This window comes from Pseudomicrostroma glucosiphilum (genome assembly GCF_003144135.1).
Source record: "Pseudomicrostroma glucosiphilum strain MCA 4718 unplaced genomic scaffold BCV69scaffold_23, whole genome shotgun sequence".
Classification (NCBI taxonomy): domain Eukaryota; kingdom Fungi; phylum Basidiomycota; class Exobasidiomycetes; order Microstromatales; family Microstromataceae; genus Microstroma; species Microstroma glucosiphilum.
Genome location: NW_020289935.1, coordinates 33,509 through 54,689, shown reverse-complemented (window position 1 = coordinate 54,689; position 21,181 = coordinate 33,509). Strand labels below are relative to the sequence as shown.

The window sequence follows — 21,181 nt, the reverse complement described above, 5'->3', positions numbered from 1 at the left end:
TGGTAGCGGCAAACATGAGTATCGGTTGGATCCCAGCAATGTAAAGTCTTCGTAAGTTCTCATACGAGAAGCCCCATGTACGGGTGCCCCAGTGCATGAGCGCCGTCGTCGCCCGTAGAGCCCTATCCGCCAGCGCCGCAACATGTTCCTTGAAACGGCCATTCTGAGCGAACGTTACGCCCAAGATCCTGTGCTGCGTTACTGGGTAGACTATGGTCTCGCCAATGCTGATCTGCGCAGGCTGTATTCTGTCTGCTTCCCGGTCTGTTGATCGTCAGAAGTACAGATCTGCTCCCGTCAAATCTCGCCCCGTGTCTACGGCTCCAGTCCTCTGCCTGGTTTGCTACTCTCTGCAAGGCCCCCCGTGAGCTCATTGTCTGTGGCGCCGGCTACGCAGACGGTCCGATCGTCTACCCAGCTAATGGACATGGCGTTGCCCGGCATGTCTGCCGGCTCGATGAGTGTGCTGCTGTAGCATAGCCAGAGTAGCTGTGAAACTGGAGATCCTTGGGGGAGTCCGCCTGAGCACTCGAATCTGTGCCCTATGTACTCGCCTAGCCGAAGCTGTGTGGTTCTACCCACCATGAAGGACTTCACCCACGTCCGGAGGATAGTGGGCCATCCTCTAGCCGCCATGTCCGCCGTCAGTGGGCCTCCCTGGACATCGTTGTACGCCCCGGCAACATCGGCTGCCATTATCGTCACCGACCTCTTAGCAGAGTGGCTGTCACGTACGAATGTCCGGATCGCTAGGGTGGCATCCTCAGCCGATCTGCCCAGTCTTCCCCCGTAGTGCCCCGGTGGCAGGATCCCTCTCATTTTCTCTGCCTGGAATAGAACTGGGGCCGAGATGATGGCCTCGAGGAGCTTGCCCGTGGTTGGGAGTAGGGTGATGGGTCTATATGCTTTCGATACCCTGTAGTTGTCTTTGCCAAGCTTCCTGAGTACGATTGTGGTCGCTCTCTTGTAGACTTCTGATGCACCCCTTTCTGCAGACCGCTGTTGAAGATGGCGGCAAGTGTCTTGCTGTACTGTAGTCACTCCATCCGGCTTCCAAGTATCGGTGTGCCGACCATGGGATCCCATCAGGTCCCGGTGCGGTGTCCTTCTTGGACCGGCGTATGCGCTTGCTGACCTCGTGTGGAGTGATGAGCTTCCACTTCCACCTCTCTGGCTCCTGGCTCTCCTCCTGATCGCTCCCCTCCTCGGCTGGCGGGAAGAAGGCCCTGCGTAGGACACTCTCTTTTGTCTGGGGCCGTCTGCGCTGGGGTCTCTCCGTCGAAGAGGTCTGCTACGTGTGATGCATTGGTGGTCCTGCTTCTGGCCTTTGCTATCTTCCATAGGTCGTCCGCGGGGCTTGCCAGACTCTCGCGGAACGCCGTCTTCTTTGCTGTGCGGATCGCCTGGTGTAACGAGTTCGGGAGTCTTTTGAAGGCCGCTAAGGCGACCTCTTCTGCCTCTCTGTCCCCGCCCTTCGCGTCTTGGTATCGCCGCCTCAGGCGGTCGACTGCAGCCCTCATTCGGTGTAGCGCTGGTGTGAACCAGGACTTCGAGTGAGGAGATGGCCTCTTGAACGGTGTGTATTCCTCAAGGCTCTCTCGCGTAGCTTGGACCAGGGTCGCTGCCCAGCCTCCGGGTCGTCTTTGAGTCTAGGAAGTGTTGAGAGCTGTGCTTGCCACCTAGTGGTCATCTCCTCGATCAGCTTTCTCGTGTCGCACCTCTTCATGTTGAAGGCCGGCGTGCTTGTGGCTTCTTGTATCTCAAGGTCGATTTTGCTGTAGACTGCGAGGTGGTCTGACTCAGAGGACCAATCGGGCGCTCCTCGGCACTCTACTATGCGGTCGTAGATGTCGGGGATAGTGAAGGCTAAGTCTATGGTAGTGTATCTCCCACTGTGCGTGCAGAAAGTGGGTGTGTCTGGCGGTGTCATGAGGTCAAAGCCAAGCGTCGCTACGGCAGTGACCCACCTGTCTGAACTTTCGTCTACTTCTGTCGTGTGCTCCTCCCACCAAGTGTGGTGTGCATTGAAATCTCCGATCACGACAGTGCTTCCATTTTCGCCGCCGTTGCTCTCGAAGACATCCATTAATGGGACGCAGGTGTCCGCTGACCGGGGTGGGTTGTACATGTTGTGGATGGTGATGGAAGAAGGGAGTGTTCTATCCTTGTTGCTCTGATGAGCCGAGACTGCAAGTCGCACTGATATCAGGTATGGACGTGTCTGGGTGATCTGGGTGACGTCACCCTGGCGTATCCTTTGATGGATGTATATGAGGACTCTTGTGCGAGGTGGGTACGGTGTCTTCCTAGGATATCGTGGGTCTTCCGGAGAGGGTCCAGTGATTCCGTATGGGTGCCAGCGATGCTGGGTGAGTGTGTTGCTGTAGTATGAGAAAGGTTCCTGTAGGCATAAGATGTCGTGCTCCTCCGCTACCTCCTCGTTGTTTAGTAGGGCGTGCATCACTGAAGCGGATTTATGGCAATTAAGCTGTAGTATTCGTAGTGTCCTCATAGATTCCATGAGGTGGTTTGGTATCGACATCGTGCAGGGCATTCCCTGCTGCTGGCGTAGTGTCGTCCACCGCAATTGGCGCACTTTACCTCAAGTGGGTGCTTTTCACCCCGTCGCATTTCTCTTCGCACTCGTCGCAATCCATATGGTCACGCGTAAGGTCGGGTAGTGCGCACAGAAGGCACATTGCTGTCGCTGCCTTGTAGTTGTCGGCCTGATGTCCGAATTGTTGGCACCTAGTGCATTGGTCGACCCGTGGCCTCGGTCGATATTCGTCCAGGTATACGACCTCATTGTGGATACTAATCTTGCCTCTGTTCTTCACGGAGTCCCTCTCGCTTTCCGCGCCTATGAGCCATCGGCAGGACTTGACTTCAGTACCCGTCGACTGTTGCATTGCTTCGATGATCTGCTCCTCGGTGAGCTTACAAGAGACACAATGCGCTACTAAGGACCTGCCGTTTAAGGCACCTGGCCTGGAGAGCTGGGGGACCTCCCCGATGTGCGAGAGGGCCCTATCTATCCATTGCTTGCTGGCGTCGAATACTCTGAGTACCTCTGCCTCTGTGTTGAGCTCTACCGCCAGATCGCCGCTGGTGAGTCGTCGCGTGGCCAGCCGCTTGATCTTGAGTTCCCTCTGAAGTTCCGCTTCCACTTTCTTGTTTAGCTCCTCTGTGGGAGTCGTGTGTATGTTGTGGTCCTTTGCCAGTGCGGATGCTCGCAAAATGATCCTCGTAGGTCTCGGGGCTCCCATACGGGGAGGTGTTTGGTGAGGAGGTGTTTGCCGTTGAGATTGCTGTGTCTGACGAGGTGTCGGGAGTGGCTGGCTCTAAGCTGCCTGAGCCCAGGTGAGCTGGCTGGCTTTCTTGATCGTGCTCTTCTGGATCAGCAAAGCGAGATTCGCCATTGTCGCCTGCAGCGGGTCTATCTTCCTGTTCATCTCTGATGGTGAATCGTCTCTTTCTTGTGTTGTTCGTCTGGGGTTCCTCGCACCTTCTCGTTCTTCCTCCTCGTTCGCCCTCGGGGCGTGGATGGACGCTTGTAGCGATCGTTGTGTGGCGACCTGTGGTTCTTGCATCTTCCTAGATCGAAGTAGTAGTTTCTGGAGGCGAAGGCATCCTACCTTCCCCACTTTCCAGTTGGCGCCGCCTTCCCCCTCGGAGGCTCCTGAAACTATGTCGAGGCATTGAGATATGATTTGCGCGAGGCTCAGGTCATCTACACTCTCGAGTGGGTCGTCTTCCAGATCAGCTTGGTCCTCCCTGCGAAGGAGGGGGACAACTGGTGTGCTCTTGGGGAGCTCATCTGTCGGTAATAGGCAGGAATTTGCCCTTCTTCTGGTTGGTCGTACCCGTTCTTCGGAGTGTATTACCCGGCTTCGGAGCCTTTTGGTCGGGCTGGACAGAGGTTGTGGCTCGGTGCTGTCGGCGGCGCCCCTCGATGGGCTTCTGCTGCTGTCTTGGTGTGTGTTGGATGTAGGCGTCTCTCGGGATCGTACTGGGGGCGTCGTGGTCATGAGCGAGGCCGATGGCAACGCGGGGTGATGGGGGCGATCACCCGCATCACCTCTTATCCCGGGCCTCGAGCGGGAGCGCAAGTGGTGTGAGCGAGCTAGGCTCAGAACGTAAGGGTGTAGAGAGTAGGGAGAGTGTCCTCAGAAAGGGTGTCGTGAGGACATGATGATCTGGGGGGGGGGATGGCCGATTGAGCGTTGAGATGCACCTGGACGCTAGACAAGCTGCTTCCCCTTCCCTCCTTGTTCCCCCCTGCTTTCTTCTCCTTCCGATCCTACCCACGCGCACGCGCGCGAGGGGCAAGGACCTGCGCCTCTCCTGCTTATGAGGCGCTGTGACCCTCGCCGACGCGGAGGCAAGGGAACCCTTGGCCCATCTGTGTCCCTCGTATTGAAGGGGCCACTCAGCTCAGATAGATACGGCAGCCGTCCCCTCTCCGCTCTTCTCATACAGTCCATCTGCCTCAAAGGCCGCCAGGCGGCGCTGCAGTCTGGTGCTGCAAGCGAGTTCGTGGCGAGCCGAGGTCTGATTCCGAAGTGCAGTCAGCTGCTGCATGTCTCAGCCACGCCAAAAGCCACCAACTCATCCAGGAAGGTGCGGCGATGACGAGGCTCCTGCCGCCCTTTGGCAAAGAAAACAGGCGGGGCATGGGATACGGGGAGGAGACCAGACGGGGAGACGGGGAAGAGACCAAACGGGGATACTGGGAAGAGGCCAGCGTTTGGCCGGATGATTCGGAAGAGACCATCCGCCCGTCTACTCGCGTCTCTGCATCTTCGAGAGCTACAACGCCATCACCTCCTTGTTGCTGCTACTGCTCCGTAGCCTCGCCCAACGAATCCAGACACGCGCCCTCTGCCACATCTTCCTCGAGCACACTGGCTGTAGAACGTTTTCCTTCGATTACGACTCAGCAGTCGCAGGCTACGTATCGCGGGCTTTTGCTCCGATTTGTCCCCCAAGGAGACAGGAAGAACCCCTCATATTGATGATGACAGCTTCGACAGAGACACGGACAGCAGTGGCAGCTGCAGCAGCAGTAGCAGCAGCAGTATCCGCAACGGCAGCAGCAGCAGCAGCAGCAGTAGTAGCAGCAGCAGTAGTAGCAGCAGTAGCAGCAACGGCGGCAGCAGTAGCAGTGACAACAGCAGTGACAGCAACAACGTCGGGATCAGTGGCACGAGCAATGCCAACAACGTAGAGCAGGGAGCTGAAGAGGCGAGTGAAGCGAATAGCTGGAGTTCACTTGCTCCAGACTTTGTACGGCACCAAGACCCAGTTCTGCCCCTCAGCGAGTATCCCGCGGATGAACAAATCTATGACGATGAACTGTTCCCGAGACCCTCACTGGGAGAGAAGACGTCGCTCTCCCGAATTCCCAGCGGTGCTTCGAGCCCCACGAGGAGGTATACGATGTCTTGAGGTAAACAACTGATAATCGAGCTTGATCAAGAGTCACGGCCTCAGCAAAGGAGCGTGGAGAATAGAGCAATCCCGGACTGCCGGACCGCCTTCCATTACATTGTCTGGAGGCAAGCTCTGCCACTTTCCTCGACACTTTCTCTGTTCTCCTTATCATCCTTTGCTACTGTACTTTCCCAGATGGCAGGAGGAGACGCAATGCGGCTGCTCCTCTCTCATTGGTAGGCGCTCACATGATACATCTCTCGGCATCGGTGGTGGAAAGTGGTCCCCATACGGTGAGACAGCGCTCCGCTCTATTCCTCATCGCCGGCAGGTCCTTCTTACAAGTATTGCCCTCCAGTCTCTCTTCCCACGACAACAACCCTTGCCACATTCGTTCTTCAGTCTCTCGTCCATGAAGAGTCACGCCAAAATCGACGCTTGTCTTTATCTCTCGGGCTAGTGTTGTTTCCATAGCCATGCTTGAGTTTTCGTCTGAATCTCGCAAAGGCCACCTCTCAGACAGGCAATGCATCTCTCAGCTTCCCATCGCTACTGTATCGAGCCCACCGCTTCCCGTAGGACACAGGTGACATTCACTCTTCGCGTGCCATTACCTTGCCACACCTTACGTTGGGCCCTTGCCCTAGAGTGGGAAAGTTAGAGTCCCTATGCGTTCAATTCGCCGTGTACAGACCTGGCCGCCTCGGTTCGAAAACAACCTGACGAGCATGGCCACCAGGAAACAGCAGATTCCCATTGGTCGCTGTATGAATGATTGAGACATTGATGTCCTCGTCTTGGCCGATGGCCTTACACGACGACGATGCCGTTCTCTTCCCGATTCCTTGACTGGTGCAAGAGAATGGATGATTGGGTGATACTCTGTACACACGAGAGAAGCATCAGATATAGTCAAGATGTCAAGTCTCTAAGTGCATTGCAACACCCTCATCACAGATTTGGTGACGTAGATTGCTTATCGGTTCCCAATGGTCTTGCTACTGTTGACCTTTGCAATCGATGCCATAGATGTTTGCAGTACAGATCCGTACCAGGGACTCGTCTCCATCCAGATCCGGCCATGGTCAAAAGGAAACTAGACCGGGCAGCCAAGATTGACGAGTATGGCTGGCAGGACATCTTGGGACAGGCAACAGCGTTGTTGTTAGCTTCATCTGATCAGCAGCCAAGAAGTAGACCAAGAGCTCACCATCTGAGTCAATGCGCCGTACACTGGTACAGCCTCTAATCACGTCCACCTGAGTGTACCAATGATGGAGCAGCCGGTCTGCTCTCTTCTCCTGGTCCTCCCCTAGCTTCTCTTTGACCTCACCCCGCCTCTCTTGCCTCCTATTCCAGGCGTTGTTTGAACTCCAGGCAGATGCTGCTGACACGATGATGGGTAGCAACAGCCTCGTGCACCAGCTGCTTCACCCAGACCTGGAATCCGTCTACCTTACTTCCCATCTTCTCTGTTGCTTCTGACCAAGCCCATGAGATGTCTCCTGTGTCCTCGTCCTCCCTTCTATCGAATTCGAGGGAGAAGTAGTCGCTGCCAAAGCCATGATCGCTGCCGTTGGCAAAGAGGTGTTCAAGGAGTGCCCTTCCTTCAGTACCGAGGTTGTTGATCCGCGCAAGGGCTCTGGCAGAGCGGGGGCAAAAGCGCTGGAAGATGGTTGAGCCAGTGTCTGCATCAATGATGGTTGAGCGGAACACTGTCGCGCTGGGTGCTGCCAAGGATCTCGGAGGGAGAAGAAGCAGAGGAGGCAGATAGCTGCAGAACCTCGTGATTATTGGCATTTGCTGAGATGTTTGCCTTGTAGGCACGGCTCCTCTCCCGGCGCCTCTGCTGATCGCGAGTGTAGAAGGACATGATGCTGAACAGACTTGGGCGCTCTTGAGCAGGACATGTCAGAGATGCGAAGGAATACGGTGGTGACGCAAAGCTTGAAGCCAATGCAAGGGTATCGAATGGAAAGTTGAGGGAACCTGATGATATTGCTGCAAAGCCCCGCACCGGCTGCCTCTGTTGGTGGCGCCTGTGCGTGCGCACCTGAGATCTCACTTGGAGACCCTCCAAGTGACCCTTTTGGATCTGCTATAGCTCTATTACCGTATCTGAGGGGAGCACTGGAAAGCTCCAAAGCAGACCTTTCAGACAGTATAAAGGTGTCGGTGTGAAGACTGACATTGAGTATGTAAGAGAGGAGGAGGCTAGGTCACTCCTTTGAGGATTATATGTAGGAAACAGGCACAGGAGCAGAGGAAATAGAAGCTTCCACCAGGCGCATGCACGCCTGGCGCCACGGTGGAACCACTGACAGCCTCGCCTGGCGGGCGGGCGCGTCAAGGGGCGCAATACGAATTGACTGGCCACCCTGTTGCGTCTACATGTGATGACGAGGTCTGAGCGAGAGGAGAGCCTTCTGTGAGACGTAGCGGAGAGGCGAAGTACTGCCGGACGTCAAAGAGTGCTTAGTGGAAGACCAGGAGGCGTCTGTGCTCGCAGCAGCCGTGGCCAGTCTGAGGGGAGCGTCGAGGAGGCAAAGGCGAGACAAAAGGCGGAAAGGCATTGCTGCCGCGCAGCCTCTGCCAGGACAAAGAGGGACCATACCTTCCACTAGCCATGCGGTGGTGCCTTGCGGCCTCTCACTGTTACCTTCACTCTTCCATCTCTCCACTTCCTCACTCGTACCCGTCCACCTTCTTTCCGCTCCACCACATCCTCCACCATTTCACAGTCTCTATCACCTCCCTCGCGTCCGTTGCAAATCTCCGTTCACCATATATGCGTCGTCATGGCCACTTTCGGCGACCCTCTGGGTACGCAGAGGAAGCTCCAGGTTTTGGACGCAGATGGCGCTCCCATCCAACCGCAATCCACAAGAGCAGGTCCGGACAGTAGCCAGGAAGACTTCACTGAGAACAATCATCGCGGCGATTCGGAGGCTGAGAGAGACACGGATGCTGGCTGCGAAGCCGACAGTGGCGAACAAGACATCCAGTCACCTACTTTCTCTTCCGGCAGACGCATCCAGGGCCATATCGAAGAACAAGACGTCCATTCATCCGCTAGCCAATCGAATACCCCTTTCATAAATGAGGATCTCTCCTGCCATCGACTTCGAGTCATCCTACAGCAGCCCTCAGCTGGACTGCTCCTGGCATTGGCCACTGTACTTACCATCGCCGGCAAAAGCCAAGACCGGCCCCAAGTGCACTCCGCCGCGGGAGATGGCAAGCTCCTCAGGAGCATTGACCCCCAGTCACCCGTATTTCAGGTCGTGTGCGGGACAGCAAGCACCTACCTCAAAGGAGACCTTTCCACTCATGATCGTACTGACCGCAAAGATCAGATCCCTGGCCTAGTATCTCTCGACAAACGCGAACTGAAGCTTGGGAGGAAAGTGTTTCCAGGTCAGCTCGTACATACGACACTTCCAAAGGACAAGTCCCCAGTCTATCTCAGCCTAAAGGGGATTCCCTCAGTCCGACTCAGAGAGAAGCACGCTGCCTTTCAGTCAGCTTTGCAGGCCAACAGCTGTTCTTTACAGACCTTGGAGTTCTCAGCTCGAGAACAGGGCAATCCACTTTTGGTGTTCGCAGACGAGGACGGAATCGGACATGGCTATTGGTCTTGCACTTTCGTCCGAAATGCGATTGAGCCCCTCATCATCACAGGTCGAGCTATTCAACCTCAGGAGATTGACTTGGCCCAAATGCTACGTGCCATCAACACCGACTCTCTCGCAGACAGCGTAGTCATCCTGAGGGGCGCCGACTGTCCATGGGAGCAGAATGAGCTTGCCTGCGCCCCATACTGGCTAGAGGCAAGTGCCGCTGACCTGTATACACAGAGCCTCAACAGCATTGTCGAGCCCCTGTGCACTGTACATGCAACTAGCCCTGATCCGGTGGCGGAGACTGAGCTGACACAATCCTTGAGTCACCATCAAGCTCTTCTTGCAGCCCTAACGAACAGTACGCGCCCCTCCACCTTGATGTCTACTGTTAAGACGAGAAAACGCCAGGCTCCCACACCTCTCGCGCTAGTCTGCACCAAGCGATCCCGCCACGGACGTGACTCGACGCCAGCTCGAAACGCCACAGCTAAGACTGACGCTGCCGTACGACTCATTCAGGTGCAAGATTATGCCGCTGACACAGCGAGAGCGCCGAGTGGCTTGGGAGACGTCGTCTCTACCACAGATACCAGCTGGGGCCGTCCACCGCCGTCCCGTTCAATCCCGGGCTCAAAGAATGCTCAAGCCTTTCCCGCAACTGCAATTCCCCCAACAGGATCTGCTACGGTCTTCTCGTAGCCCGTGATGAGACTTTTGCGGCAGTCAGCACTGTTGAACCTTCATTCAGCTCGCACACTCGCTCGACTTTGTTCTCTTCGCCTGAAGCCCTGAAGCTGCCACACCAATTGCAGTACTGTAATTGCGCGCATGTCTAGAGACTTTGGTACCAGCGGGAGGAACAGAGTAAGATGGCCTGATCTTCATTTCCCTTCAAGAAAGCCGTTTAGCAACTTCCGTACAAGCTTCTTAGACCTCGATTGTTTGGCTCGAGCCTCCAACATGCCGAGCTCATCGTACTTCTCGCCTGTACTACTCCATTGGTGTCCACTTCTGTGATCGATGTCGCAGCCATGAACCCTGATGGAGATCGTGACTGCAGTCCAACGATTGGCCAATGGTTCGTCTGGATCAAAGGGCGTGGCGAATCTTGGAGAAATAGGAAGCTTGCTTATAGTTCATTTCGGCTGAGAGACCAGGGGAGCGATGCAAAAGTCAGTCGTTTCGCGTTGATCGTATTGGGATACTAGGAAGGGTGCAATGAATGTTGCAGGAAAGGCGCTCTCTCCCGCACGACATCTTTCACTCGGACCTCACCAAATCCAGCAGAGCGGATTCTCCTGGTGAGATGTTGCTTGTCAGGCTCTTACGAGGTTCGCGAGTCAAGTCATGTTCCAAGCTATGCGTGCTCGGCCGGCTGCCCACCCCAGCTGCCGCCTGTAGCAGAGTCGCAGAACGTCATGAGTAGAAACACCACACAGTAGCTACTCAGGGAATCTGTCCGGGCGTCTCTTCCCAGGGCTCATCATCGAGAAAAATGCGCGGATGAACCAGAAGAGCTGGATGTGCGGATGATTGCCCCCTTGCATACAGCCCGAGGCCGAGCACGACCGAGGTATAGTAATGTAGCTAGAGGCTGTATGTTTTATAGGCTGCAGGCAAGCTCCAAGCCCGAGATGGGACGATGGATACAGTGGTGCACAGTGAAGTCTCTAGAAGCGAGAGCTAGTGTACAGAGCTCAAGAAGGAATGCCGCTCACCTCGAGGTGCCAGTGAGGATCGGAAGAGGCGAATGGCTCTGGGGTGCAGTGGCCATCAAAGAGTTGGTCAGCCCTTGTTTGCCTGCTCAGAGATTCCAGCGGTGACGGCGAGAGTCGACACTTGCCTCGGTGTATTCGAAAGCAGCAGGTTTCCCCTCTCCTGCCCCTCTTCCCAATCGTCGGGAGAAGGCGAGGTCCTCTGCTTCTATGGCGAGGTGCTGTGTATACACGGCTGACAGGGTAAATATCATCTCGTCAGCTCCGGGATAGAATCTCTCCGCCTTCGGGTGGCATACGGGGTCGCCATCAGTCGCCAGCACCCACATCTCCGACACCCAGTGTGAAGCCCTTTTGTGCTTTGTGCCCAATGCCAACGCCAACGCCAACGCCAACACCAGCTCCATAGGCACCAGTGCCAGGCAGCAGGCACCTGAACAGAGTCCTCCCTCCCTGCCGTGCGCAAGCCCTGCTCGCCCGCCCTCAATAAACGGATCCCCCGCCACCATCCCTCGAAGAGGAGATGGAGCGCAAGAGGAGACCGACGACTACAGACTCTGAATGTCTGCAACATTTGGGGAGGAAAGTAGAGCGCGTCTTGCTGCTGCTGAGGAGGCTGGAGGGGGAAGGTCGTCTGCGCTTGTGGGTCAGGATCAGGATCAGGGTCAGGGTCAGGCTGGGTTGAGGTGAGGGTAAGCAGGGCCAATATTGGGTTCGGGCTGCAGCGGTGTTGGCATTGGGAGTGGGAGTTCAAAGTGAGCCCTGAGAAGTGCTGTCCGCTGTCTGCTGCTAGAGGAGTTTGCGGCGACTCAGAGCATGGTGGACCGAGGGATGGAAGCGCAGACCAGGCAGGCGGGAGAGTGTGGACCAGATAGGGCCTGGCGGGGGACAAAGCGTACGAAGGACAAGTGTGGAACGACCTGGTTGCTTGTCAATGTGAATTTGGGAGGCTCATATTGAGCTATCAAGGACAAAGGTGTGGAACAGATGGCAATGTGGGAATGAGCAGCGCCATGACAAGACGGGGGAATGGGGGGGGGGCGAGCCTTTGTGAGCTACTCGCTGTCGAGCTCCTCTCCTGTTTGTGGGAAAGACCAATGGTACGTATGTCTGCGTTTGTGAGAGAAGCGCTCCCGCCATCGTGTAGGCACCTCGCGCTCCCACAGACTCCTTGTACAGTGCTTCCCATTCTACTCAATGTTCGGTGGTAAAACAGTAGCCTCGTCCCCTCCGGCCACCTTTGCTGCTCTGAGGCCTGGTCCAAGCTTGTGACTCCTGCTTGGTCCGCTGCTTGTGACTACGCTTGGTCTCCGCTGCCAGCTGCGGGTGTAGGGACATCGGCGATCGCTTTGTTCCAGTCGATGGCGTTGTTGCACGTCCTGTAAGTTCTGCATCGGACTGCGTGGAGGGCCCATAGCTAGAGACAGAGACCGAGGCAGTCTCAGGGCCAGCGCCAGAGCTGTGCTCCTCGGAGCTGAGGCCCGCAGTTTGTGCTCCATTGTAGCTCCATTGGGACAGTGTCGCCTCTGTCTTGCTCGGTAGCGATGCCGCAGAGTAGCTGATGTGCGCGAGCGCAGTTTGCAGCACTTGTAGAACATCCTCCTCTTTGACTTCGACCCGAGTGCGGTCCTCCAGTCTCGCCACCATCCTAGCCTCCGTTGCTTTCTGTCCCTCTGCCATATTTTTCCTTCTGCTCTTTTGCTCCCTCGCCCACTGCTGCCACCTCGCCATCTCTCTGGCCTTGACAGCGAGCACAATCCTTTCGCAGTTGCGACACACGCGCTCGCGAACCACGAGGCATTCATCAGGGAGGATCACCAAGCGCTTGTTTTCGTGGGAGACGATTGTGGGCATGCCGAATGCCCCGAAAAGCTTCTGGAATACTGAACTTGCGGAGGACCGAGCCAACTGTGACGACTGAGGTCCGACCCTGTCCCCGGGAGAGGAAAAGCTGACGGCTTCATCATCATCGACAGGAGCAAAGTAACACAATGTTCCGACAGAGAGATCGAGGGACTCCCGGGTGTATGTGCATGTTGAGGTCTGGGTGCAGGGCCGTGTGCCTAATTCGAGATGGAACAGTTTGAGAAGGCGCTGGCAGAGCGATGTAGGTTCCTGGTGACTGCTGTGACATCGTTGCAGAGCAGCCCTGGCTGAGGGGAGCGGGTATCTCACCCTGTTACCTCGCCTCTGGTGCTGATCGGTGTCTTCGCCTTTGTCGAACGTCTCGGCTCCAGCCGAGGGTCGCCTGCCAGACTCGATCTTTCCCTTGACTCTGCGACCCTGTGCCTCGTCCAGTATCAAAGTAACGTATCCAACAGCGTGCTTCTGGCAGAAGCAGCATCTACACCTCCAGCACCGGGTGCACTCCACGATCTCTGGAAGCGTCCCCAGCCTCGCCCACCGAAGGACTGCCATGGTGCTCATGGATAGGGCTGCGCAAGTCTTCCTTATCATCTCGGTTAAGCCTTTGACAAGATCGCCGGTGCCTGTACGGGCCGTTCTGACATTGCACTTGGCCACGAATACAAATTGTACGAGGATGCGCTCGCAGTCAGCCTCGGAGCACCAGCGCTCGGCATCTGAGTCATTAGGCACATCCACTGGGTACCCCCAAGAGCGGAGAGGCAGAGGCCGAGGAAAAGTGGTGGCCATGGAGGCCCAGCAGGAGTCGGGGCCTTGAGAAGAGAAGGGTGACTGCGGCTGAGAATTTCAGAAGCCAGCGGCGTCTTGTAGAAGCTGCAAGCTCTCTTGATCGCTTGCGGCAAGCAGAGCCGAGGCAAATGAGGCGGCATTGTAGTGCAGGTCTTGCGAAAGCGATGGACAAGGAGGAGGAGGAGGAGGCGATTCAGCGTCTATGTGTACCTCCGATATCGGACAGGGAGACGAAGCAATTTGCCCTTGACATTCTTGTTGGTCATCCTGTGGCGTTGAGGCGAATAGCGGCGCAATCAAGGCGGGGAGAGGCCGATTCATGAAGGCACGAGGTGTAGGCGAGCCCTGCGACACACTACCGTCTACTGGTTACGAGCGACCTCACCGGACGGCAAAGTCGCCTTTTCGGTTTTGCCTTTGGTCGGGAGGTGGATGTGGACTTGGGAGGAGTTGTCCAGTTGAAGTAGGGGGGGCGCAGTGGTGGACAGGACAGCGAGGCGCTAGCGAGTGTATTGACGATGCATCCTGTAAGAAGAAGAAGGTTCCAAGGGCAGCAGAGTCCGTTTGCTCTCATACAGTAGTAACCGGGGTCGCGGCCAGGGCATTCGAGCCGTCCGCGATGGCCACGGCATTATGCCTGAATCAGAGCACTGACCAAAAGACGAAGGAGGCCAGGCACCGTCTCGAGGGCAAAGCGATGAGGTCCGAGATCAGAGCGAGGCGAGGCCTGGCCTCTGATCGGAAGAGATTAGTTGATGGTCCATCAAGACGCGGTAGAGCAGGATGGAGCGCAAAGAAAGAGGACGAATGTGTGCGAGTGCAGGCGCGAGACGTCGAAGGATGGACATGGTGATCCAGGGAGGAGGGAGTGCGAGAGGTGAGAGGCATTGCGTGGGGCATTGCCTGCCGGGTGCCGTTGCTGTTGCCCGCTAGAGCAAAGGGCGATGGGAGGATGTGGCCTGTGCGTGCGTGCCTTGAAGTGAGGGGAGCAGGCGGGCAAGACGACGGAGCTGGTGTAGGGCTGCTGCTGCTTTGCAGAAGAGACAGTGTCGTTGTCAGTACCGACGGAAGATGGCAGACAAGAGGCACTCGGCGTGGTCACGACTGGGACAGCATATTTCAAGAGCTCATAGTACAGACGAAGCAAGAGCTTAAATTACAGACCAGGAAGTGGAGTGGGAGCGATGCAAGAAGACAGAGACTTGAAGTGAGAACACAGGCAGGCACGACTGGCAAAGGTGGAAGCGGAATATCTCCTACGAGGCTCACTGACCGTGGTCAACGACGCTCTCGCTCTCGCTTTCGACACCTTGACGCTCGCCTTCAGACGCGGAGCAACCCAAGGACCCGACAAGTTGAAAGCCATGGGAAGCGGACGATGCCCTTGAGCTAGCACCGTCGCGACGTTCGGTCCCTGCAGGCTGATCGCCTCTGTATCCGAAAGGCCTCGTCACCACCCTCGATGCAGCCTGAGCGTGAACCGTGGGAAGTGCCAGCCGTCTTCCCGTCTCAGGCCGGGCCTCGAGATCGAGTCGACGCTGCAAAGCTCTCTCTCTACAGCGGCTTAGACGGTGCGCAAAGCGGTGGACCAGTCGGTCCGAGACCACGGTCTCCCCCGGGAGCGATGGGGCGCCAAGGGCGTCCAGCACCCGATCGAGCTCGTCCAGTAGGTCAGAAATGCCGTCAGCCACGCCTGACTTGTCGTGCTCCTCCTGGATCGCAGCTTCAAGGGGACGGCAGAAGGGCCGCAGGATGGTCAGGGAATGCCCCGGCAGCTTGATCTTCTGCTTGAACGTCCTGAAGATGGCCTCTATATTGGCGATGGCCATGTCCAGCTGCTGTCGCGCCGAAGAAGCCGTTGCCCCCGCGGAAGGCCTCACAGTATCCTCAAGATATGAGCGGAAATGCCTGAAGAGGCACCTGTCCCTCTTCAAGGCGTCTTCCTGATATCGTGTGGGACGAGCCAAATGTTAGATTCACATTGGCACTGTGGCACTAGAGACCCTTTCACTCACCAACGCCGTCCTGTACTGCTGCTGCTGCTGCTGACTCCGCATGCGCAGCTCTGCCGGCCTCGGCAACACCACGCTTCCAGAAGGCACGAAGGTCGCGCCGACAGTGGCGTCCTCGCCTTCGTCCTCGCTGTCCTCATGGTAAGAGATGGATTGGTCTTCCCATGCTTCCGCGTCAAACTCTCCCGAGGCTGTCAAGGCAGCGCGAGGCTCCGACTGGGACGTCACATCTGTCCAGCTGCTCCTCCAATCTGCGCCGGATTGGCTAGTCTGAGGCTGTTGAAGAGGAAAAAAGAACAGCGGCTACAGTGTCAGACGAAGCATGTTACCATCTTTCCCCTTCTTCGCTTGCCCGCCCATCGTTTCCTGCCGACTCACCTGTAGCTCCCAAAACTTCTTTGCGTCTTTTGCTCTTAATGTCGGCTGTTCTCCTACAGCGAGAGCAGGATTAAATCTGGGCGTACTTCGCAGATAGGACCGGAGATGTATTGTGCCATCGTTGAATTGAATCCAAGCGTCTTCAGCATTGAGTTCCACCATAGTGTAGTGAGGTATCAGATTGCTTTCAGGTGGAACGGGGGCGGGAGTTGCGAGTTGGGAGAATCTGGACTTTGGCGATGACGATCTCGTTAGTGGGGGGGTCCTTGTCGAGGAAAGATTTGGGCATCGACGGGAACTAAATCCAGCATAGCTTGCTGGCGACAGTCAGCCGGCAACGACGTTTATCGGAGCAACAGCAACAGGGCACAGACACAGATGACTTGCCCCCCCTCCACATGCTTCGAGATGCAGGGCACAACTGGGCTGAGGGCACGCAAAATTCCACGGCAACAAAGTGAGTTGCGAGCTATTGCGTGACCTGAGGGAACCCCCTGGACGGTCGTAGAGCAGGGGAGACTAAAGTCTGTATGCCTTTCGCCCGGAATCCGACGAGGACTGTAGTCCGGAGCGGGTGACCTGGATTATACTATGCTGGCGTTGAGCGGAAGGGTGTGGTACAGTATACTGGCTCACAGGCAGAACGGGGCGAACGCACTCCTCTAGACTACTCTAAAACACTCTGAAGGCGATGACGATGATATGTCTGAATTGCTGCTCGTAGCGAGGCAGACGAGACGGATGGGTAAAGTACAGAGCAGTGTGTATTGGAACGGAGCCAGCACAGGGAGTAGGGGGATGTAGCCCAGTGAGATGTCGACATAAGGTCGTGATGAGACAGAGAGATGGTAGTCGAGTCTGGATGGCTCCCATGGAAGTAGCCAATGGACAGGGAAAGAGGAGCGATGGCTGCCAGCGCGCTCTGCAGGTACCAGGGTGTGAAGGCATGGAGCCGAAGTCAGAGACATTGGTCTCTAGGGAACTTCCTCCTCGTCCAACTTACGTGTGTTTGATTCGAGAGAAGGTGAGACACGGTCTGACCTTGACTTGATCGTTGTACACAAGTGTAGAAGCGTTTCCGATGAGTGTGGCTGCAAGGATCAGTCGCATGATGGCAGAGATCGTATGTAGTGGCGGCTTGGAGCTGTGAACAGATAGGGAGAGTGTTCGAATCAGCGGTTGGGTCGTGGGCTTGGGCATGAATGGTACTACGCACCTGACAAAGTGATAATGCAAGATCGTCTTGTCGTTGAGAGCCATGGGCCCTGTTCTATGGGAGACGATGATGAGCTTCTTTGCTGGGCGCCACATACACACTTACTAGGCGAGAGGAGTGTGATCAGCTTTCCCCACCCCATCGTGGTTGATGTCTTGCAGAATGGATGGAGGAGGGTACTCTGATTCTCACAGTCGGCAGGTAGCTTTGAAGATATACTCCGACGTGCTTCGCCCCAGTCTATTCGCCAGCCTTTGAGCTACGTAGCTCAAGGAGGGTACTCTGATGCTGGCACTCGGTGGGTAGCTTCGAAGGTACCCACCGACGATGGTCATTACCAGTCTTTCTCCGGCCTCCAGCCGAATCGCCGTCTACCTTACACTTAGGGGCAGAAGAGATGCAGACCGACTCTCAGGCTCGCCGAGTAGCTCATTTGCTTGCCGTCTAGAGGACTCGGGCTGGCAGGAAGGGGTGGCTAGGCCATTGGTGTGGTTGCTGTTGAGATGGCAGTCGTGAGTGTGTGGATGGCCGAGGTAAGAGGAGAAAAGGAAATGGTGAGGTTTCTTATGTAGGGAGGGTGAGCAGCTGAAAGGTCTCTTCGGGGATCCAAAGCAATGCCCCCTGGCTTTGACGCCCTCTGCCCCTGTAACCCGCTCAGCACTCATTTGCAGCCGCAATGGTTCCCCCTTTTTCCCCCTTAGCTCCCTTGTCCGCCCATTTGCTTCCACTCCTGACCGAACCGACGCCGTGATGGATGGTAATCGCTTCTTCGGCCTTGACCTTCCTCGTCAGGCTGTGTGTAGGCTCATTGTCGCATCCGCACCCAGAGAACCACTAGCAGTCCAAGTCGCCCACGGCCCGATGGGTAGCCTAAGCTGCACCCTGTGAAACAACCTAGGCAGCATCTCCCCCTCTAGTGCCCGCCCCGCGTGGGTCGCGTATGCGCCTTCGGAGTTGCGGGTGCTCGAAGGCGTGCCTGGTGGGCTAATTTGTGCGCCTACCGAGGACTGGTACCTAAGTGGCGAGATGAGAGCAACGTGGCCCCGTCTCGCTCCGGGTTCCGCCGAGAATTGACCTGCTGTGACAAAGGGCGGACTTTGGACCCGAAGAGACTTGACTCACAGCGAACATGGCCTCGCATCGACTCATATGCAACGCCTGACGCAAGCTATCCACAGCAGATGTGAGAATTGGACTTCGACTGCGATGCAAGTAAAGTGGCACCGGTGCCCCTTGCTCTGGCCAAATCCACTCGCCTTGCCCCGCGTCCACCAATACAGAAGTCTTGCGGGTGGTACAGAGTGCTCTTCTCGCACTTCGGTCCCATCCATCCATTCATTATTGGCCCACATCTCACTTACTCGCCTCTCTCGCGGTCCCACATTGACACACGAGGGATGGGCAGTACGCAGCCGGTGCGCCCTCCTGGTCTCACCTCCCAGCTGGAGTCTCCCGCCGCCTCTGTCCCCGCCAAGAGGGAGGGTAGTACCCCACCATTGGCAGCTAAGCCCGAGCGAGAGGCCGAAGTAGACTCAACATCGCAGCCAATCTCGAACAAACGGGTGCGTGTCACAAATCCACTGCTACGACCACGACATGGACTTATGCCACAGACCCTTCCGAGGTCTGCTACTGTACTTTATAGGCCTTCGGGATCCGCAAGCGGTGCAGCCCGTCCATTCACGGGTGATGCTCTGACAGCTACCAGTCCCACCGTGTCTTCCTCGGCAGCTCCACCCTCGTCGTCAACCCTATCCGGCGGTGAACAGCTGCAGGAACGTTCGCACCCTGGCTTGCTGCTACCTTCTCCAGTGGAGCATTTACCGTCATCTGGCCTCCCTGGCCCACTTGCAGATCTCCCGCCGCAAGCGGGCCCAGCCTTGCGTCTGCCCCTTACTCCCATGAGCTCAACACTGCCTCTTCCCTCCTCTACGAGCTTCGAGTCACAAAAGCGCTGGCGAGGGCTGCCATGCGCGTCTCCCATTCCCCCATCGTACGAAGGACAAGACGGGAGAAGCATACTGCCCCTCATGTTTCCCACCAAGCGGCAGGCTAACCGCTGGGCCAGGATATACATTGGCGGAGAGGATCCGGAGCTAGCTGAGCGGCTGTCACTGAGCCCTTCAGGAACGGGAGCAGCAAAAGCACCAGCCGTAGAAGCAGGACAGTCAGACGAGGAAGCATCCGAGGGCAGTACCACCCCCGGCGCTGACACAAAGAGGACATCAGCAGGGGTCTGGCTGACACGAGGAAAGAACGGTGGTCGACCAGGAGATCTGGAGGTGAGTACGATGACAATGACCAATTCGTCTGGTCTGAGACCTCCGCAGTGCTGTGCAGTCCGTCCTCACGCAGAGCTGCCTTCGCTTCCTCCTCTATCTCGACTTTCACCTTGACCCTGACCCTGTGTTCACATCTCCAGCTGCGATGCACACGGTATAGGCTCACGAAGTGTCATTGGACGTTGAAGGTTACACGCATTTTAGCTCACGCAGCACACGACTGGACCTCCCGAGCCTCTGCGAAGGCATCATCAGCTTCTGCGTCACTACCAATCCTCTCAAAGCCACCGAGCGGCGCTCTCTTTCCCTCTGGCGACTGTGCCAGTGATTCTCAACATGATGAATACGACGTCAACTACTGCTGGTTGCTCACCATTTCTGTCACAGAGCACAGCCCGATCTGCCCGCGAGATCCGCTCTACACGGAGAGGGTTTCTGCATTTGACACTTACCTCAAGCAACAGAGCAGTATTGGCAGGGTTCCGTCTACGAAGAAGCAGCTGATTGCCTGGCTCAACGAATTCGCAAAGAGCTGGACCCCGCATTTGAGCAGGAAGGAGAGCGATCAGGGGGCCGTGGATGAGAGTACGACGAAGGTCCCTCCTGTCACATCCACGCAACAGCAGGCAGGAGTCGACAGACGCACCGTCGCTACTTGCAGAAGCGCGAGCGGACAAGCCCGGCCACATCACCTCGGGGAGTCTTCTTTTGAGACGGTACAGTCCAACGAGACCTCCCAAGGAGAGCCGTTGGCCCTCGCATTGCCCACCGAAACGATCTGCACTTCGCCTTCACAGTCCACTTACGTCAGTGCGCTCGTCTCCAAGGCTTGCACACCTGATCCTCGTACCTTTGTCTTATGGCTTTCCTCGGAGCCTAAAAAGACGCTCTGTGAGAAACTAGAGCCATATCTTCCGGACGTCAGCGACTGGATGCACGAATGGGCAAGCAAGCTGCCTCGGATCACGTCCAAGAACGGACGAGACAGTACCACCGGGGTGCTGGATCTATTTGGCCTGGTACATGTGATCGACGGCTTGATATCTCACTATCATGTGCGGATGGCATCGTCGAAGCCGGCTGAAATTGGCAGGGCTACAGCTTGTCCATCTCCGTCGGGGCTCATCGTCCATGTGTGCATGTCGGATGATACCGCCAGCACTAGCGATAGCGAAGAAGCTGTGAAATACCCAAATGGGATCCTCCTGATGTGGCCTTTGTCTCGGGATTCGGAGGCAAAGACTCCCCAAGCGTTGCTGGACAAGTGTGGTTCCGAGCAAGGCAGCGCTCTCTGCTTCTACAGCGAGATCTTGCTTGACTATCCGTCTCTGCACGCATGCCGCGCCATGCACCACTTGCTTGTTCCCCTACCCGTCCTTGGCGTCGAAAAGCGGGGAATAGAGGCTAGGACGCACTGCCCGGACGTACAGACCTCGACTCCGGCATCACTAGCTGCTACAATATCAGGTGCACCGATGAGGCCAGAGGAGAACATGTCAGTCTTGTCATTTGCCGCCACACACATCGGCCACCCTGCCCTCGCATCTCAAAGTCCCAGAGAAGAGGCCTCTCCACAGCCATCATCTACAGCAACGCCGACCCTAGAGCTAGCATCCGCGGTGAAAACGAGTGCTCACTTGCACACGCTCAAGCACTGCCACCTAGAAGAGCTCTTAGCACGCTGTCACACTCTGACCTCTCCGGCTGCCTCAGCACCTCGAGGAGAGGACCCGCGCTGGGACTCGCAATGCTTGCGCATCTGGAAGCCCAACGTACACACTCTGCAGCTGCTGCTGGAGGGGTTCCCAAACTTGGCCAGACGGGCGGGATTGGGATTGCGGGAGAACCGAGAGTAGCCTTGAAGGCT

General features: G+C 56.6%; 9 protein-coding genes across 9 annotated transcripts; 3 read left to right on the top strand and 6 right to left on the bottom strand.

Moving 5' to 3' along the window:
• Nucleotides 1-315: 315 nt before the first annotated feature.
• BCV69DRAFT_253931 (hypothetical protein) lies at nt 316-636 on the bottom strand (the record flags this gene model as incomplete). The annotated part of the gene is made up of 1 exon (XM_025490543.1): nt 316-636. The coding sequence occupies one exon, from the start codon at nt 634-636 to the stop codon at nt 316-318; it is 321 nt and encodes a 106-aa protein (XP_025344840.1).
• Nucleotides 637-1,516: 880 nt separating this feature from the next.
• On the bottom strand, nt 1,517-2,128 carry BCV69DRAFT_315322 (hypothetical protein; the record flags this gene model as incomplete). Its single annotated transcript, XM_025495194.1, has 1 exon — nt 1,517-2,128. One exon carries the CDS (start codon nt 2,126-2,128, stop codon nt 1,517-1,519), a length of 612 nt encoding a protein of 203 aa, XP_025344839.1.
• A 601-nt stretch (nt 2,129-2,729) lies between these two features.
• On the top strand, nt 2,730-5,930 carry BCV69DRAFT_306237 (hypothetical protein; the record flags this gene model as incomplete). Its single annotated transcript, XM_025494681.1, has 9 exons — nt 2,730-2,931; nt 2,980-3,108; nt 3,180-3,199; nt 3,251-3,360; nt 3,704-3,796; nt 3,831-3,852; nt 3,918-3,974; nt 4,480-4,620; nt 4,915-5,930. 9 exons carry the CDS (start codon nt 2,730-2,732, stop codon nt 5,446-5,448), a joined length of 1,308 nt encoding a protein of 435 aa, XP_025344838.1. The 3' UTR covers nt 5,449-5,930.
• An 853-nt stretch (nt 5,931-6,783) lies between these two features.
• BCV69DRAFT_279396 (hypothetical protein) lies at nt 6,784-7,306 on the bottom strand (the record flags this gene model as incomplete). Its single annotated transcript, XM_025491241.1, has 2 exons — nt 6,784-7,121; nt 7,150-7,306. 2 exons carry the CDS (start codon nt 7,304-7,306, stop codon nt 6,784-6,786), a joined length of 495 nt encoding a protein of 164 aa, XP_025344837.1.
• A 925-nt stretch (nt 7,307-8,231) lies between these two features.
• BCV69DRAFT_301953 (hypothetical protein) lies at nt 8,232-9,755 on the top strand (the record flags this gene model as incomplete). The annotated part of the gene is made up of 1 exon (XM_025494627.1): nt 8,232-9,755. One exon carries the CDS (start codon nt 8,232-8,234, stop codon nt 9,753-9,755), a length of 1,524 nt encoding a protein of 507 aa, XP_025344836.1.
• A 2,210-nt stretch (nt 9,756-11,965) lies between these two features.
• BCV69DRAFT_295783 (hypothetical protein) lies at nt 11,966-13,426 on the bottom strand (the record flags this gene model as incomplete). Its single annotated transcript, XM_025493926.1, has 1 exon — nt 11,966-13,426. One exon carries the CDS (start codon nt 13,424-13,426, stop codon nt 11,966-11,968), a length of 1,461 nt encoding a protein of 486 aa, XP_025344835.1.
• A 1,116-nt stretch (nt 13,427-14,542) lies between these two features.
• On the bottom strand, nt 14,543-16,077 carry BCV69DRAFT_315317 (hypothetical protein). Its single transcript, XM_025495193.1, has 3 exons — nt 15,817-16,077; nt 15,442-15,714; nt 14,543-15,369 (listed from the first exon to the last, which is right to left on the bottom strand). Exons 1-3 carry the CDS (start codon nt 15,976-15,978, stop codon nt 14,692-14,694), a joined length of 1,113 nt encoding a protein of 370 aa, XP_025344834.1. The 5' UTR covers nt 15,979-16,077; the 3' UTR covers nt 14,543-14,691.
• Nucleotides 16,078-16,488: 411 nt separating this feature from the next.
• On the bottom strand, nt 16,489-17,076 carry BCV69DRAFT_301950 (hypothetical protein; the record flags this gene model as incomplete). Its single annotated transcript, XM_025494626.1, has 3 exons — nt 16,489-16,738; nt 16,820-16,960; nt 17,033-17,076. 3 exons carry the CDS (start codon nt 17,074-17,076, stop codon nt 16,489-16,491), a joined length of 435 nt encoding a protein of 144 aa, XP_025344833.1.
• A 990-nt stretch (nt 17,077-18,066) lies between these two features.
• Nucleotides 18,067-19,510, top strand: BCV69DRAFT_131132 (hypothetical protein). Its single transcript, XM_025489224.1, has one exon. The coding sequence runs from the start codon at nt 18,430-18,432 to the stop codon at nt 19,426-19,428; it is 999 nt and encodes a 332-aa protein (XP_025344832.1). The 5' UTR covers nt 18,067-18,429; the 3' UTR covers nt 19,429-19,510.
• The last annotated feature ends 1,671 nt before the right edge of the window (nt 19,511-21,181 follow it).